The following is an 18,244-nucleotide window of genomic DNA, read 5'->3' as shown; positions in this document are numbered from 1 at the left end:
ACGATTGTTTTTTTTCTTCTTCAAAATATTGATCTTATATTTTTCAAATTTGTGTACAAAATGATCAGCGCAATTTATGCACTCTTTTTATCCACGTAGATTCAATTCATGTGTTCTAGTCACGGCTTCCGTTTTGAGGCCTAGACTGACAGTAAACTAATAGACGTGGTCACGTGACCCCGTCTAAAAATACTGTACTGATTGAATTCCAGACATGCATGATGCATGTATGAAACCAATATAAAGAATTTAATAATAAATTAAATGCTATAACTTGTTTATCTGTAATTGGAAATTATTCTTTAACTTCAAATTAACAGAAACGCTAAATTAGAAACTTTACAGAAATATTATTAATACAAGATGTAAAGAAGAATGAAATAAATAGTGCACTCACTGTGGGTGAATGTCCAATTCCTTTCAATGTCTTTATCAGATTATACTTAAGAAAAGTTCTAGTGCTTACTTTCTGAGTGCGGGCGGAAGTCTTACTTTGGTCTGAACAAATACCAAAGACTTGGAAACGGGATAGTAGAAGGTTCAGACCACCAATGGGCCTGATCTATCTTAGGCACCTGATACCACCTCTGGTATGTCCAGGGGTCCGTGTTTGCCCAACTCTCTATTTTGTATTGCTTGTATGAGTTATGCGATTGATCACTTGTTCGTTATCTTTACCTTTCATATACACCAATGGACCACTTTTATAAGTCGCTCTTGTAATGGTTGTTTAATAACAAAAGTTACCCACTTAACATTTATATTGTGAACTTCTTCGTACTAAATATTTGATATACCACTTGTATTAAAATATTCTGTAAACAATCCAAACAGTCCATTTAAACAGATGTATTTACAATACGAATACAGTTTTATTTTCTGAGAAGAATTTTTTGTCCAATATGAATCATTCTACAGTATACCGAAATGTAATGGGGAAGCGACCTGATTCGCCATAGACAAGGTAAACCGGCTTTTAAAATTAAATACGTTTTAAACATTTCAAATGTATAAGTTCGACAATATACATACTTCAGAACCGTACATCAATACTAGTACATTGACTTCAACTGTATCAAACATATTAAATTAGCATTTATTTTGTAAATCAAATTGTCTAATTTTTGTAATGATTCCATACATGCTTGCTCACACAGGTGTTTTTCTGTTTTAGAAAAAGAACCTGTATGGGAAAATACAATGCCTAAATATCATAATTTTTTAACATTTTCTATAACGAAATTATTGTAATGTAATCTTTGTTTTTAACATAGAACCTCTGGAAAATACTATTATCTTTGTTTTGTCCACATGCACTTTCAACTTCCATTGTGATCAGTATATCTGATATTCACTCCTGTAATTCACAAGCAGATTCAGTCGTGATAACAGTGTCGTCGACATAAAAAGAACCAGAAATTCAAAATGCATTAGTAAATCATTCTCAATGGTATCATTAATACTGTGTATACGTACGACATTCGTATTGAATAGAAACTCTTCAAAATCATTTATATTAATGAAAAATAAAAATGGATGGTGAAATTTTTTATCCATGCCTCCCTGGATATATTACCTTTGTACATATTTTGAATATATTGAAAACATATTCCACTTATACCATTTATGTGCATTTTTGTTGATAGACCATTTTGCCATAGCATATCAAATGTTTGTTTAAAGTTAACGAAGGCAGTCAGTATATGATCTAGTGTAGAATAATTTTCCCCGAAGCCCGCTTGATTTTCGTCAAATGAATTAATTCCATTTGCAAAAAGCTTCCTATCTGTTATTAAGAATACAAACTAACATTTTCCGTAGACAAATAAGTAAAGACATTGGACGATGATTTACGGGGTGAATTGGATCGCCCTTGTTTTTATAAAATAGTTTTTATAATACAGATAAACCACTCACGGTGATCCATTGCTTTTTTGCACTGCTCACTCATTGTCTTAGATTACATTTGTTCTTAGTTAATTTATTTTCATTAAACATTCTTTTTGCAAGATATAAATTAAAATCTTTATTAAACCTTGGTCTATTACTTTTGTTATCCATCGAAATATTTTCACCTCCCTTTTAAAAATCGAAAGACTTTATTGCTGAATTAACAAGAATGTTACAAATATCCGTTGCGGTTTTGTTAACATTGTCTCTATAAATAGTTTTGGACAGAATGATATATGATCCTGTTCATTTTCAATTGAGACCAACTCAGGCAATTCAATATTGCGTGGAAAATTGTCTGCTTTGTCCGCACACCACAATTTTACACTTGGTTGATTCTCACATACATATCTATTTTTATCTGTTGTGTTACAAATGGAGAATGAAAATGAAACTGGGTTATGTACATCCGAGTATATCTTACAAAAATCATCAATATCAAATATTTGTATTATATCAAAAATGCGTGTACTGTCAACAACATAGTCAACACAGTGCTGCTGATTTTACTAGTCAGTTCACATGTGTTTATCACTACCTATCCGCCTGCTTACTGTATAGATATCATTATTTTGAGACATACATATGAATATCAACAAGTTTATACTAAAATTATGTACAAAGGAATCTTTTACAGTTTTACCGAAAGGGATATGGTACTTGACAAAAATTGAACAGCTATATGTAATTTCTGGTTGAATCTGACAATGGATTACAAGAGTTAGAAAATCATCAGGAGTACAATAATCACGTAAATGACCAATTCTAGCATTAAAATCACCAGTCAAACATACATACTTGGTATCATTAACAATATTCAGAATTTCTTGTTCGATGTTTTATTAAACGGTTTGGGGAAGAATGTCTACTTCATTCAGTTGGTGCATATATAACTGCACTGATAACATTGTCAGATATAATAACAATTGATTAGCTTAATTTGAACCAGAAAATAAATATACAACAGTCTTTATGGTTTTTAGACGACAATAATGTTATAGCTATTATAATTCCACCTGATCTTGTATGTGATAATTGGTGTCTTTAATCATAAAGGTCACAATGTCAGGTAGCTTTATATCTTCAGAATTATCTGTTTTTGCTTCTGTTGAGCCAATTACATCACAACTTGAAATAAATTCAGCAAATTCCGGATAGTTTAAATGTTGTTTGATTTGAAACACACTACACGATAGTTTCACGTGATAATTACAGTTATTTCTCGAAATTCGCCCTCCTGTGCGTCCCTTGTTTATTGATCCTTGTCTTTTAAATGCCTGTCGATTATCACCCGACTTATTTTGTTGGGTTCCAATACGAATTTAAATCTAAGTCAGGATTCTAAAACTCTCGTTAATTAGTTTGTTAATCACGAGCTACAGTGACGTCACATGTGATGTTCTTTGATCAACTGATTGTGAGAGTTGAAAACTCAACTCCTCATTATTCAGCGTGGACATCATATAAATGTTCCGAGTCTTGATATCCAGACGGTATACAGTGTGCTTTAGCCACCTATACACACAATTAGCGAAGTAAGTACCCAAGGATGTAGCGAGGAAATCGAGTATGAAATCGGGAATTGCGAGTATATGTTTACATGGGTCGTTGTCTTAACACTATGTAGAAATATTATTCCTTTAAACAAAGGTTAGTATTGACGTTGTTTGATAATATTGAAACTGTGCGATCAATATTTTTTTTTGAATTAGAGAAACCATCATACTTGTTACATCAGTGACAACAAGACCTACTACCACGGGTGTATTTCGAAAAGAAATTAAAATAGGAATTTTAGCGCAAACAATATCATTTTCTTTCTTTCTTTACTGTGATCTTTACAAGTGATCTACACATTGTTAAGAAATCTGAGCGTGGATTTATATTGTACTTGACGTTATGAGTTTTATTGTTTTTATTTTTGAAAACATCATAATTCAAATTAATGTTAGAAATTACAATATTTTATGATCGAGAAATGCAATTTCAATTCTTTGAAATCGCAAAGATTTGTAAATTTATGAGTTGGCAGGAATTGGGAACACAAGTAGAAGATGATACAAGGTCAGTTTTTAATCCCGGGGCGCGGTTGACCATTTCCTCGCACTTTAACTAGGTTTCTATCCAACTGCGTTTTGGAAAATTGCATGGACAAAGTTTTCTATGACAAGTTCCTTGCGTTTACAAAAATTACATTAAAAAAGTTTTCCCCACATCTTTCTTCGAGAAATTGGGAAAATGCAGTCTCCGTCCTTTCTTCTGACAGTCATTACATCCTTAAACGGAACAAAACACCTGATGCAATATTATTTAATATGATAATTGGCTTGTGTGTTGTTTGAATCTAATGCGCTGGTAAAATTGCTACCAACCCGTTGCATATGATATCACAAATAATGGCGCGTAAAAACTGAATTTCGCCCCTTCCAAACTCAAAGACTACACAAAATATTTCATGTAATACACATTTAAAGTCATTTTAGCATGCGAACACATAATTTTTGCAAATTAATTAAAAAGTGTCGCAGCATGCCACCTCTCGTTTAAAATTTGAAAGATTTTTTCCCGTATCATTGAGTAATTAATTTCCAAATAAACATAATACAATGGATCTTCATACAAACCGTTCAAAAACAGAACGATGGAGCTCTTCTATAGCTACATCCCTGAAACGTGGCACTTTAGAATGCACCATGTAATTTAGTCATGCACAAAGAAGAAGACGAGAAAAAGAATGGATGTCCTTTATACTTACATCGACCAGTTTAATTTCCTGTTTGTGTGAGGTCATCGACAGTGTATGTATATTACATGTTGGATTCAATTACCGATCACTTTACTACTGTTACATTTTAATGGATCTTCAGGAATATATAAACGGGGATACAAAAATACCATGTTAAACAGCATACAGCCACCCTCTGTATATAGCTACAGTGTATATTGAAATACAATAGACAGGAATATCGCTGTCCAAAATGTAAGTATTGCAAAAATCATTTTCTATTGTCGTTTCCTATATGTGTAATAAGTTGCTTGATAACAAAGATCATAATTTCAAATTTCTCCATTAGTCTATTCATGTTTGTTGAACTATTTACATTCAATGAGGGATAACTCGTATTTATGATCGCCATTACACATATGGTGGGTAGGAAAACATTGCGACATTCATGCATTCCTTCAACCCATTCAATACATAAATAAAGATATGGATTATCCAAGTTTTGTTTTTCATGGTGATACTTTACGCATATTACCAACATACGATAAATAGGATCCGCCACATCTACGCATCCAGTGTTGTTGGACTTTAGTCTATTTTGTATCATTATTTATCCACTTCATCATCTTGATCCGCCTGTATACAAACTTTCTTGTTTGTTGCATAGTTTGTTTCCATTGAACCCCGTACACTTTATTTGTTTGTCATTGTTTTTGTATATTTGTCTTTGTCGTTTGACTTGTTTTGTTGTTTGACTCGCCTAAATCTAACTTATCTAATGTCTAATATAGTGTTATTGACCGTACAATTTATATACTTTTGTTGCGGCATTGGATGACGACCTTGAGGTTTCAACATGTACCATTATTGTATTATTTTTTATTCTTTAAAGGATTTTTGAGATTAATGAGATTGATCACTGTTTGCTATTATTACTTTTTCATATCACATTATTTCTACTGTGTTTTCTTTAACAGATGAAAATGCAGTGGGTTGAAATCTGCTCAATATTCTGTTAAACAATTAAAATATTACGTCCCATATATCGCGTACATCAAAGTTTGATCGAAATTGACGAAAAAAGTATTTTCAAACAAAAAATGTATCCCAAAAATAGGCATTAAATCAAGATATATTTAAAAAGACAGAATATTGCAAACTATTTACAAAGCACACCACTTGACTGTTATTCAGCGGATTCGCTAATTCTTTTTGTTCACCTGAAGTTGTCCTTAAATTGCTAATTTTCTGCATAGCATGTCTTCTCCAACTATCAGCAATAAATCTGATCGATGACGTCTTGTGCAACCTGATGGGATAAATGTGAAGAGAATATCCTTGACACTTCGTCACAATGGATAAAGAACACGGAAGGGATATCAAAATACTGTATTAGATAAGTTAAAGAGGGCATGGATGCGATGTTGGTGAAATAGAAAGATGTTTAGATATTTAATTAATAGTATGATAGTAATTGATACATGTGAAACATAGCGACAAACTTAAAGTTCAAAGACTATCGCATAAATATATTGGAGACATCTAAACATTTTCTTCAAAAACACCCAACACGACAGGACCCCTGGTTTTGTTTACATATCATGATATACAACTATCAGCATGGAATCCAAGTTGTCGTCTTTGTGCTTGTTCCCCAAATTGATTAATCGTTACCAAATGTGGAAATATTGAATGACTTTCACATACCTTTTAGAAATCTTGATGTCCTTACCTCAACACATGAATTCGTGGCTATTGACAGGCATATGAACTGCTCATGCATTCGTCTCACTCTAGATTCAGACACACTGTGTTTACAAACACGAATTAGGGAGGCGGGTTCGGTGTTAAATACAAAGTGTGTCATGTGAAAAAAATATTTTAATCCCCTTATTCATAAAAGATTTTGATTTCTGTAACAAACACCTGTCAATTTTCATTGATGAAAACTCAGGTCAATGTCCCTTTCAAACAAAAGTGTGTACCATCTATCCTTCTGTGTTTTGTAAACATGAATATAAAGTGGTTCTAGCTGAGAAAGCTTGTAACTACATTGTCTTTGTCAGGCTCGTTATTACAACTATATTTTAGAGAAACGTGGTTTTTTCACCGCATTTGGTTACAAACTTATGCTTAAAGTTCGTTTTCATAAGCAGATATTCTTAAAAATCACATTTCAGTTTGAAACATATCTACTATTCCTGCCAATAGAATAAATGAATTTAAGTCACCGTACTTGTATCGGATTCCAAGACTTCCCTGAAAAGGATCCAGTAAATATTTCACCAAACCCTATTCTCACGAAAATATCAACTCAATGAACGCGGGGATTGTTTGACTGTTGAAAGAGATTGTTTCTTCCTCCTGGGCACCTGATCCCACCACTAAGTGCTTGAGTATATATACCCTTGTTTTCCAACTCTTATTTTTCTATGCTGTATGCGTTTACATCTCTCCTGTATCAAAGAGTTCATGTTTGCCCTACACTTAATTATGCATTATTCATGTAGGATTTATGAGATTGATCACTTTAAATTCTTTACCTTTTTGATGACCTCTGTTCGTTTTCTTTATCTTTTTTCATACAGAAATTATAAATGCATTTTAAGGAAAATGTTAATGAATTTTGCACTTATTGGTCGAGGATTGTCACGTAAAGGGATGCAATATACAGTCATGGACTGTTTAGCAGAGGGACATAACAAAAAATAATTAGGTTTCAGTAGGGCTATCACGCATAGGCGCCCTCGGTTGATAACCCCACTGAAACCTGATAATTTGTGATGTCTCCCTGCTAAAACGTCCATAACTGTAAACTGTAGATATGTCAAACGGGTATATACTGCCTGTATCAAATACTTATTTTAAAAAATCATGATAAGGATATGTATTATGTTTCAATAATTCTCTGTACAGGGTTCCCATGCTTATGGTGAGGGTGATATTGGTCTTAATAGCTATACTGACTGAACTGTACGGAAAAGAAACCACACAGGACTTCATCAGTAAATACAACAAGTACAACACTGTTTGTCAAAAAATGGGGTACGGAACAAGAAGTTACAAAGGAAAAGACCATGGTATGCATCTAATTATATATAGAAGAACAAATACATTTGCATATTTCTTTAGTACAAAACTTGTTCCTTTGGATTCCTGGTTAAAATATGCAAATACACATGTGGTATTGATATTACTCAATGAATAATCTTACTTTGAGCCATTGTATGAATATTAATGTTTTACACACTGCTAACTCTGTTTATAAACAGGAATCGTAGCTTTCCATGCACGGATGTCCTCCAATCTACAAAATCTCGGTAACAATGCTGTTGTTGTATTTGGGAGAGTAACTCTAAACTCTGGATCCGCCTATGACGGTAACACAGGGATATTCACAGCACCAACATATGGCATCTACTCCTTCACATGGACTATTATGACAATACCTGGGTCACGTTTTAACACAGAAATTGTCATGAATGGAAATGTAGTTGGCTATAATTATGCTAACGGTAAATCTGGCAGTTCCCAGCACGAGTCTACCTCCACAACAGCAGTGATTAGAATGAAGAAGAAGGACAAGGTCTGGATAAGGACATTTAACAGGGAAGGGGAATATGCATACATGGACTGGTCTTCATTGTCCGGGTTTCAATTGTAAATATCAAATTACTTGAGAAAAATAAAACAATCAAATATCATGTCTTCTATTTGAATTCATCTATTATAGAAATGTCTATATATTAATGCATTGGCGGATCTATAGCAGGGTTGTGCTGGTTGTTTGGCGCTATGGTGGAATAGTTTTAAACAAGACATTTTTTGCCATTTTGAGGTCGTGACCCCACGTTTGTGGGACAGAAAAGTATACGTTTGAGTCGCAATTCCCATGTGAAAATGTTGTGGACCACCCCCTGTCATGAGAATATGAAAGTCACGGGTACGTTTTATTTAAAATATAATTGAGCATATTCAAGAATAGTAAATAGCAATATGTAGAACAGATACTGTTACGCTTAATAAATTACAACATCTAGTACCTGATTTACATGCTAAGGAAAATGTATAGTGTTCATTCCTAGCAGGTGTGTCGTTTATTATATAACACTTCTAAAACTTTACGCCTAATATTTCTTACAGCTGGAACAATAGACTGTAAAACAGTCTAAGTGTTAAACAGTGTTCAATCTGTCAATCAAAATAGCGGATATAGGGCTCAAAACAGATGCGACCGGTCAAGAGGGGATGCTTACTCCTCCTAAGCACGTTATCCGACCTCTGGTTTGTCCAAGGGTCCGTGATTGTCCAACTCCCCATCTGATGGAATGTAAGTCGCATTATTGTTCAAGCTGCGGGAGGAGGGTGCTTCGGCTCACAGGGATACGGAAGCCATAGAAGATTATATCGCGATATCACTTTGGTTCAACTAGGATATACGGATGAGTAGTTTCTTCTATCCAATCTACACCTTCCAAATTTAAAGTAGCAAAAGAAATAGGCCCGTGTTTGCCCAACTCTCTATTTTGTAGTTCTCATAGGAGTTATGGGATTGATCACTGTTAGTTATCTTCACCTTTCATAGTTCCCCTTTTTATATCGATCCTACGATGTTCCTGTGCACATAAAATATATACCCTATAGAAAAATAGTGCATATGTTGAAAAGAGTTGAAAGGGTCGACAGGTCGACACCAGAAATTGTAAGAAAGGGTCCACAGTCTGACACCAGAAATCGTTAGATAGGGTCGACAGGTTGACAGCAGAAATCGTTAGAAAGGGTCGACAGGTTGACATCTAAACTATACAACGGTAATGTATCCCAATTAAGGTCAACAGGGAAACTTAAAGATATAAACTCAGAAAGATTGATACCAAAATTTATGATACCATGGATCAGTTGATATTTATTCCAGAAGTCGATAGATTGACAACAAAATAGAAAACAAATCAAATCATTAATTTCCCTGGACACAATTGCACAAATGTGAGTTGACTTTAACTCACAATTAACCTGACATTATCTCTTCGACATTTAGATATATCGATGACGTTTTGTCTATTAACAATAATAGCTTTCATTCATATGTCGATTTGATATATCCCTGTGAGATCGAAATAAAGGACACCACAGAGTCGTCCACTTCTGCTTCATACTTAGATATTTTATTGAAGGTAGATATTAACGGCAAACTGACAACTCAACTGTATGACAAACGGGATGATTTCAGCTTCTCCATCGTCAACTTCCCATATTTATGTAGCAATATCCCATTATCACCTGCATATGGTGTTTATATATCTCAACTGATTCGATACGTAAGAGCTTGTTCTGCGTATAGTAAGTTTTTAAATCGAGGTAAGCTACTGACAAACAAGTTGATGGTACAGGGGTTTCAACAGTCAGCATTTCGCAAATTCTAGGGTCGTTGTAACTATTTAGTTCCTCAATACAACCTATCATTGGGTCAAATGCTGTCTAACATGTTTCATACCGATTGTTAGGCCGTTCTTGGCACACTGATTTTGACTACGGATAATTCTGTTTACCTGATCAAGATATAGGGCTCACGGCGGGGGCGACCGGTCGACAGGAGATGCTTACTCCTCCTAGGCACCTGATCCCACCTCTGGTGTGTCCAGGGGTCCGTGTTTGCCCAAGTATAAATGGTATTGCTTATAGGAGGTATGAGATTGATCACTGTTATCTTCACGTATCATGGAATACATAATTATTCGGTTAACAACAGCTCCTGGTGGTGATATAGATTATTTCAACCGAAAAAAAAACTTCCATTCAATCCAACTACAGGTAAATTAGATGGTGTAAACTCTACGTTAATGTCTTCTGAATTTGTCATTAATAAGACTAGGTATTCATCACATAAAACCATTTGTAATGATCTGACTAATTATCCATGATTTGAAATAAACAGGTTGTGTCGGACTGATACATGCTTATACGTGATGCGTACACGGGATGGCCTGAGTGCACCATTGATGCATGGACAATTTGTTATCGCGGACAGTGCCTATCCCCTGAGGAATTGATTGGTAATGCCTTTCCGAGACAATGGAAGACTGAATACACAACAATGCCGATTTAAACAGATGCTGTCCTCCTCAAGACAAATCGTTGAACGAGTAGATGAACACGTAAACGGAAAAGTTCGGAGGCTTAGAAAAATACCCGCTCGAAAGTTCTCCCACATAGTCTCACTGATTATCTCGGGATGCATCCTGCATAATTTGTGTGTTTGCACCACGATGACTTTGGAGCCTTTATAGACAATGATGACGATGAAGACATGCGTGTAATGTCTACACAAACATTGATGTTGACGTGAGGGATGGAGCATTATACAGGCAGCAGTTAATTGATACAATACTCATGACAAGACTTTTCATTATTACAGGTTTTTGTATAGGTATGCGTTTGACTAAAGTTTCTTACATACATATTAGACTTCAAAAAAATAAAAATGTTGTCAATCTTTTATTAACAGTTTGTGAAAAAGCAAAAACAAATCGCAGCATAGAAAAGACTCTCTCATATCAAAATACAGATGGAAACAGAAATCAAAGCGACTCAACGCCTTTTCATATAGAAAATTTTCTATCTGTAAAGATGTGATTTTCTAACATATACGAGATGCTGAGCCACCTATTCATTATATCAATATTTTAAAACTAGAAAACAACTATAATTTTATAATCCTGCGGATTCAACGCTTCAATACCATCCTAGCTCACACACAACTTAATATAGTTTGACTGCCTGGGTGCGTTTTGTTAAAATAAAATCATTACCGTGCACATGAAAGTCTTAATAATATCACTGGAACGCACACATTGTTTGTGAAATAATGTGAAAATATTTGAAAACCAGGCATCAACCAAGCACGAGATCTGCAGCTGAATACAGTTGGGAGAAGATGAGACTCTGCGGATATGAAAGCAAACAATAATGATGAAAGGCTTATAAAATCTATCGAAATAATGAATATTTTTAATCGCTCATGAATATAAGGAGGGAGAAGGTTAGAAATGGATTAACAAATTCTATATTTGCTTTGCGAGGATACCTCATGAAAGGTGAAGATAACGAACAGTGATCAATCTCCTAACTCTTATAAGCAGTACAAAATCGACAGTCGGGCAAACACGGACCCCTGGACACACTAAAGATGAGATCAGGTGCCTAGGAGGAGTAAGCATCCCCTGTCGACCGGAATGAAGGACGAGGTGATCAAAATATTTGAAGACTTCAAGAGAATAATTTGAATTGATAACTGCTAGAAATTGTGTCCGGACTGTTACTGCTTTGTCTTTTGCGGTAGGCTTTTGATATTTGACATGTACCTGTAAGTGATTATATCTTACAGATTTGCTGGGTACCATGGATAGTGACCTTTGATCTTGAACCTTTTTCTTCACACAAATTTGGAAGCTTTTATTGGTAACTTTCTCAAGCTGATGTATCATATTCCTAATTTGTGACGTTGAAATTCCTCAGATATCTAATAAAGCATGATACTTGTGCATGTACAACGTTTACTTCTTTATGTAAAACTTATACGGTACCAATAGTGATGCACCAGATGCGCATTTCGACAAATAATGTCTCTTCAGTGATGTTCAACCGAAATGTTTGAAATCCGAAATAACAATGAAGTTTAGAGTTATTATAGGGAAAACAGTGTGCCAAAAAATGTAGAGTTAAATTCGTCTAAGTATAAGAGCTATGCATGAGGGAGATAATTCCCTTTAACTCCTTCCATTTGTTGACACGTTGTGTTCTGGAAACATATAGACCATTTTTCTTCATTTCTGATATTTCTCCCCACAAGAAATCATGAGATTCAGTGTCTAAAAAGATTTCGTCCCATTGAAGCCCTAGATCGATTATTGATCACTTTCTTTCCAAACATGGATGTTCTGCAGTAAGTAAATTTAGTTTCTCAGTAAGTATAATAGAATAAGATAATCCAATACTCTAACTTTACAATAGGTACGATCTATATCGTTGTCCTGAGTAAGAACGTGTAAATATTGAAGAAAAACAATTCGTACTTTCACGAGAAGACATTAGTAAAAAGTCAAGATTTTTGTGGGGTAACAATGTCAGGGAATGATTTTCAATCTACCTGCTAGTCGGAATCTAAAGTAATGACACTGGAGGTTGGTGAAGGACGAGATGAATGGGATTCAGATGAGGATGAGCGTATAGCAGTAGTTTCCAATGTACTGAGTGAAGTGGAATTTGATTTACGGCATGCTAGAACTGCGTCTCTGGTTGCTTTTTTTGTCTCTGGATCTGAGCATGAAACTGTTGGTTGTTACTGATACTGATTCTTTTAAAAAAAATCCCAAAACACAAGAGAATGTGTTGTTAGACACTTAACAAACAAGTATTCCTGAACCAAAACAGGTTCCCTACCAGTGTCAAAACAAATATTTAAGATTTGACATTTTTAATCATTAAATTGTAAAGATATCACCCTCTTCAGCTGAATATATATTTGTAAGGTATTCGTTAATGAAGACACATTGGCCATCTTCCAATTGTATTTAAACCCTGAAAATGGATAAAAATTCTGGTGAGAAAATGCATCTATGCTACAATATACATTATCTCCATTTCTCTGATTCCTATTAAATACGAGGAATTACTATCCGCGTAAAATTGCGAGAAGCTTCTCTCGTGGATTCTAAAATCGACAGTTGTATATGTACATATATACTATATGGAATTAAAACAAATGTTCAGCGCTCGCGATTTTATGTTCTCGCGGTTTGAACCAAACCGGCGAAATCGCGGAAATAAATACTCGAGTAAAGTAAGGAATACACAGTAATCTGGCATATGTTTAATGAATTTCATAAGAACGAAGTTTAAAAAAAATCTATTTATCAATATACTTCTGATTATAGACTTGTTCAAGTCTCTATGTTGTTTTTATTACATTATCATTTCATCCAAATTTTACTGTGTTTCTCTGCTCTCTACCATACTTAATATCACCAAACATAGAAACTTGTAAACCCTGCACAGGGCTTATCAGCCTTTTAATTAAATCTGTCATCGTGTATCCCTCTGCAGGGCATTTTATGACCTTTCCCCAATTCAAAATGCTTTGGCTTATAGCTGTGACATTCTTATTGTTTAAAATTGGTGAATTCACATGGCAGTTTCTACACCGAGAAAGTTTTTCAGTTTTATGAAATATACACCGAGAACCAAAAAAATTATCTGTTTATTGTGTGGAAACAAAACTGAAGACAGCAATTTGAGAAGAAAATTATTCCAAGGATCATCCAAGACAGAATATTGTGTGTTAATTGAAAGATACTTGCACATTGACATAAATCCAGACACCAATACTGATACAGTTTGCCGTAAGTGTGCCAGAGAAGTCAATAAGGTGAATGAAAGTGTTTTAAAACTTAAGACAAACTATGAGCGAACTATAAAAAGTTTATTGGAATCCCATGGACATGAAACATCTAAGAGATTAGCTTCAGTAGAACCAGAAACATCTAAAAAGAAGAGAAATTTGTTCCCAAGTGAAAACCAGGCTGGATCTGAAGATTTAGATCAATTTTTTCGTCATTTCTCTGAAAATGATGACAAGGTTTGTGGTTTAAAACTTTTAATTTTAACATTATATTTACAAGATAAAATAAAAATATGCACTTTGAACATTTACATTCCTAATTAATCTGACCAACTCAGCATTCGAATTCTTTTATTTAAACAACTTTCTTTTATCAAGTTTCCACAATTTCATTTTTTACGTTCTTGAATGTCAGTTTTGTTTCATTGTTTTATTTCTCTAGGAAAACAACGATCTTCCTCAAAACCGTGCAACGGAGCTTGTGCATTTGTTAGAATGTGGAAACGTCGAAGAATTTTCAGAAAAAATTATTGATATTCCCAATCTCACTGACTGTCTAAAAAATAAAATTTTCCAAATACTACAATCAGAAATAGGAAGAATTGTGTCAAAGGGTTTTAATTCTGTACTTAGAAGAAAAGATAAGGAGGCAGTACGGGCGTTTTCCTTGGAAACGGTTTTGCAGGAATGGCAAACAGAAGCCCCGATATTCCTGGAAATACTTGAGACAATAGTATCAACTCCATCACAGACAAGAAACAAATGTAAAAAAAGATAATGCTTTACTGCCAGGTATTGTGTCAGTGGGGTCAAAGTTGCTCAGCATTCACAATCAAGAGCTCAGCCTTTTTCAACATATTAATAGCATCATCTTGATGAAAGGAGGTTGTAAAAAATCTGCATTTCGAAGGTTAAATTCTACTTTTGATTGTTTGTCTTATCCAGCAACTTTGGCATTAGCAGATAGATATGGAAAAGACGGGGATAAAACTATCAAAAATTGGAAAGTAGCTGTAGAGCAGGATAGAGCAACTGAAGATCGATTGATGAACAGTGTGCAGGTTTATGAAGAATTAGCATCAATGCGCCAAGATGTTGATGAGGACACTGAGGTCACACTTGCATATTCCAATGTCAGACAGGATTTAGATCAACATAGGCAAAGCATGCACCCAGGATACTATTTTGTTGGTGACAATGTAGACATGAGAACAAAAGTAAGGCGCATGACCATTACCAACCAAAATAAGGATCAGCATATGTTTCAGATTTGTGCCTATGAAAATCGAGTATCAGGAAACCATCTCGATAACAGTAGACCGAAGACTAACATTGACACATACAATTTCCAGAATTTGATACCTGGTGACCATGAAAAGAAATGCCTTTTATCCGAATTCACTTTCTTAGTGTCACAGCAATGGTCAAAGTACATTCCTCACTTTCTTCCTTACATCAATGTCCTACCAAAATACATCAGTCACGAGTATCTGAAAGAAATGAAAACTCGCACCAACAGGGCAAGTAGACATATTTCTTTCAAAACTTTAACCATACTTGGTGAAAATAGAGCAATGCATTAATTAATCACCTATATGACACTTAAATAGACAATTTCGAGTATTTACATAATTTTAAAGAATATCAATGAACCCTGTTTTCCAGATTAACCTAGGTGTATTGATGAAATATGAGCAGTATAATGAAGATATGACAGACATCTGTGAATTCCTTCACACTCTCATTCTTGGACATGATTCAACGGACGATTGGCAAAAAAACCCAGACAAAGTTCTAAGTGGAGGTGACTATCTCACATTTGTGCGCCACAAACAGGCCCAATCTTCTAAACGAAATGATCGCACCCCTTCCAAGCGTTTACAGGGCCTAATTCCGAAAATGGAAGTTTCATAACCAAGCTGAATTGCTTAAGGTAAATTTCAATTGCATTTCATATGTTAACTCAGTTTTTACAAAAAATGTATTAAGATATAAAACGTATCAATAACAAACTCATGGTATTTTCTTCTATTAGGTGATATGGTCACAACTCTACAACACCAACTCTGCTCGCAGCCAAGGAACTTTGTATGCTGCACGAACTACTTTAAACGCTAGGAATGTCACTCAACACTCGTCACAGGACTTTTATGCATGTTCCGACCTGGTAGAGAAAGTTACAATAGCTTATATTGTGACTGGTGGTCTTTGGTACTTTGGCATGAGTTCTCTGAACTCTGTGCCAACAAAAAATGTGTATGACGGTCCCATTGGTGACAAAAAAGAAATGTGTGCACACATTTTATTCCATGCATCTGAATTTGCAAAGCAGTACTGTGTTCCGGATACACCACTTTTGCCAGAGTATGGCCCCAGTCGAAATATCTGATATGTCGTTACTGCAATAAGGAATACAAGCGACCAAAATCACTAAGAGAACATGAGACCGAGGTCCATGGTCACCCAGACCCTTTATATGGAAATACCCGGGTTACCGAAATTACAACATGTGTATCGGACGATGGGGTACACAACTACACAAGATTAATGCTAAATTTGGGACAGTTGAGAATGAACCACAATGATGCTATTCGTATGGGAGATGGTGAGCGTATAATGCGAATAAACCAGTTCCTTGTTTTGTTTTACAAGGCTTGTAATTGTCCCAAATATGCATATGGAATTTTGGAGACAATAGCTCAAACAAAGGTCCTTTTGACTGAGAGAATGGCATGTAGACTAACATGGAACCGAACAGTTAATCACAGAGGAGAATGCGATTCAAATCATCCAAATGATTTAGACTTGGAACATTGCAACAAAGTTTTCAAGGATGAAGCACACAGTTTTAGAGGTACTTTTACTGAGAAAACAGTGTCCAGAGTAAGGCGTAGTGCACTGTCATTACAATCTGCAGTGTTTTGATTCGAACTGTCATGTGAAAAAAGTTTCATCTAAGCACACAGCCGCAAATTTTACTGATGACATTTTGAAATTAGTTGAACAGTATCAACAACTGGACCTTTTCTCCATACTACCTGGAAGACTGCATGATAGTTCATTTCAAATGTCTAAAAGTCCTCTATCCCTACTAGACATGGATGAAGTGCGCAACTGGATATCAGCTTCTCTTGTGGACTATAAACGGACACATGGATAAAAAGAATGTAATATATAGGCATCAGTCTTCATTTGATGAGTAGTTTACGACTGGTTTTGTAGAAAGATATTTGATAAATTCACTGTCATCAGACATACCATCATCTGATGTCTGACTGTCATCTGAACTCTCTTCATTTGATGAAAGAATTAGCTCAAATATTTTTGATTTAGCTCCAATGCATGGGTCTTGATATGAACATTCATCTGAGCACTTACATGAACATGCACACTTTCTTCTGCAGTTATCACAACAGCTATGCAATGGAGAAATTGGTTGAGGTGTGTTTTCAAACATTTCCAACAAGCATTGTCTTCGAGATAGACTGGTTTGGGTATATTCCTTCATAGAAGTAGTAATATTACGACTACCCAGGGATCTTTGTACAGTAGGAGAATTGCATGACTTTGTATCAGTGGATCTCTACCAGCACGCCCGGTTTCTTGAAGGTAGTCATCAATATCGTTGGCAGGACCATAGTGAACAACTGTGTCAACCCCTTTAACATCCAGCCCCATGCTAAAGGACGTTGAACAAAGAACTACACGTATATTACCATTTGGATTCTGATATGATGTACAAATAGATTCCTTCACATCATCATATGTTTTTAAATGGTGATGTCAAATAGCCTGTTGCGGTCATCGTTAGGGCCATTCTTCTGATAATTGATGTATGATGCCTTTCCTAGTGATTCTTCCAAGTGCTCATAAACTTCTGATGTGTGTTTAATCTGCCTAAAAAATATTATCATTCTTGTTGTGTTTTCCTTATTTGCTTTGAGCTCTTCAACAAGCCATTTAAATTTTTTTCTGATCCTACCATGCTGTAATTTGATGCACCAGTAGGTGATATTCATCTTGTTGGGGCTGACAATGATTTCTTCAACATTTTTCATACATAAACTTTTGTAAATATGTTACTTTGTTTCAGTCGTTGCTGTTGCTGTTAATGCAATCACTGGAACATTTTCTCCTGTGAGAGATCTTATTTCCCCTAGTTTTCCATAATA

General features: G+C 35.0%; 2 protein-coding genes and 1 pseudogene across 2 annotated transcripts; all 3 read left to right on the top strand.

The window, feature by feature from the left end:
* The first annotated feature begins 4,775 nt into the window (after window positions 1-4,775).
* Window positions 4,776-8,381, top strand: LOC125677067 (heavy metal-binding protein HIP-like). Its single transcript, XM_048915044.2, has 3 exons — window positions 4,776-4,930; window positions 7,592-7,755; window positions 7,948-8,381. Coding segments are annotated over exons 1-3 (558 nt in total). The 5' UTR covers window positions 4,776-4,928; the 3' UTR covers window positions 8,340-8,381.
* Window positions 8,382-10,393: 2,012 nt separating this feature from the next.
* Window positions 10,394-12,091, top strand: LOC125676677 (putative nuclease HARBI1; annotated as a pseudogene).
* Window positions 12,092-12,843: 752 nt separating this feature from the next.
* LOC125676678 (uncharacterized) lies at window positions 12,844-17,340 on the top strand. The gene is made up of 6 exons (XM_056160776.1): window positions 12,844-12,898; window positions 15,018-15,289; window positions 15,738-15,893; window positions 16,108-16,440; window positions 16,482-16,988; window positions 17,080-17,340. Exons 1-6 carry the CDS (start codon window positions 12,844-12,846, stop codon window positions 17,230-17,232), a joined length of 1,476 nt encoding a protein of 491 aa, XP_056016751.1. The 3' UTR covers window positions 17,233-17,340.
* The last annotated feature ends 904 nt before the right edge of the window (window positions 17,341-18,244 follow it).

This window comes from Ostrea edulis, chromosome 3, assembly GCF_947568905.1.
Source record: "Ostrea edulis chromosome 3, xbOstEdul1.1, whole genome shotgun sequence".
NCBI classification, from domain to species: Eukaryota; Metazoa; Mollusca; class Bivalvia; order Ostreida; family Ostreidae; genus Ostrea; species Ostrea edulis.
The sequence above is the reverse complement of the archived record's forward strand: the minus strand, read 5'-3'. Positions and strand labels throughout refer to the sequence as shown.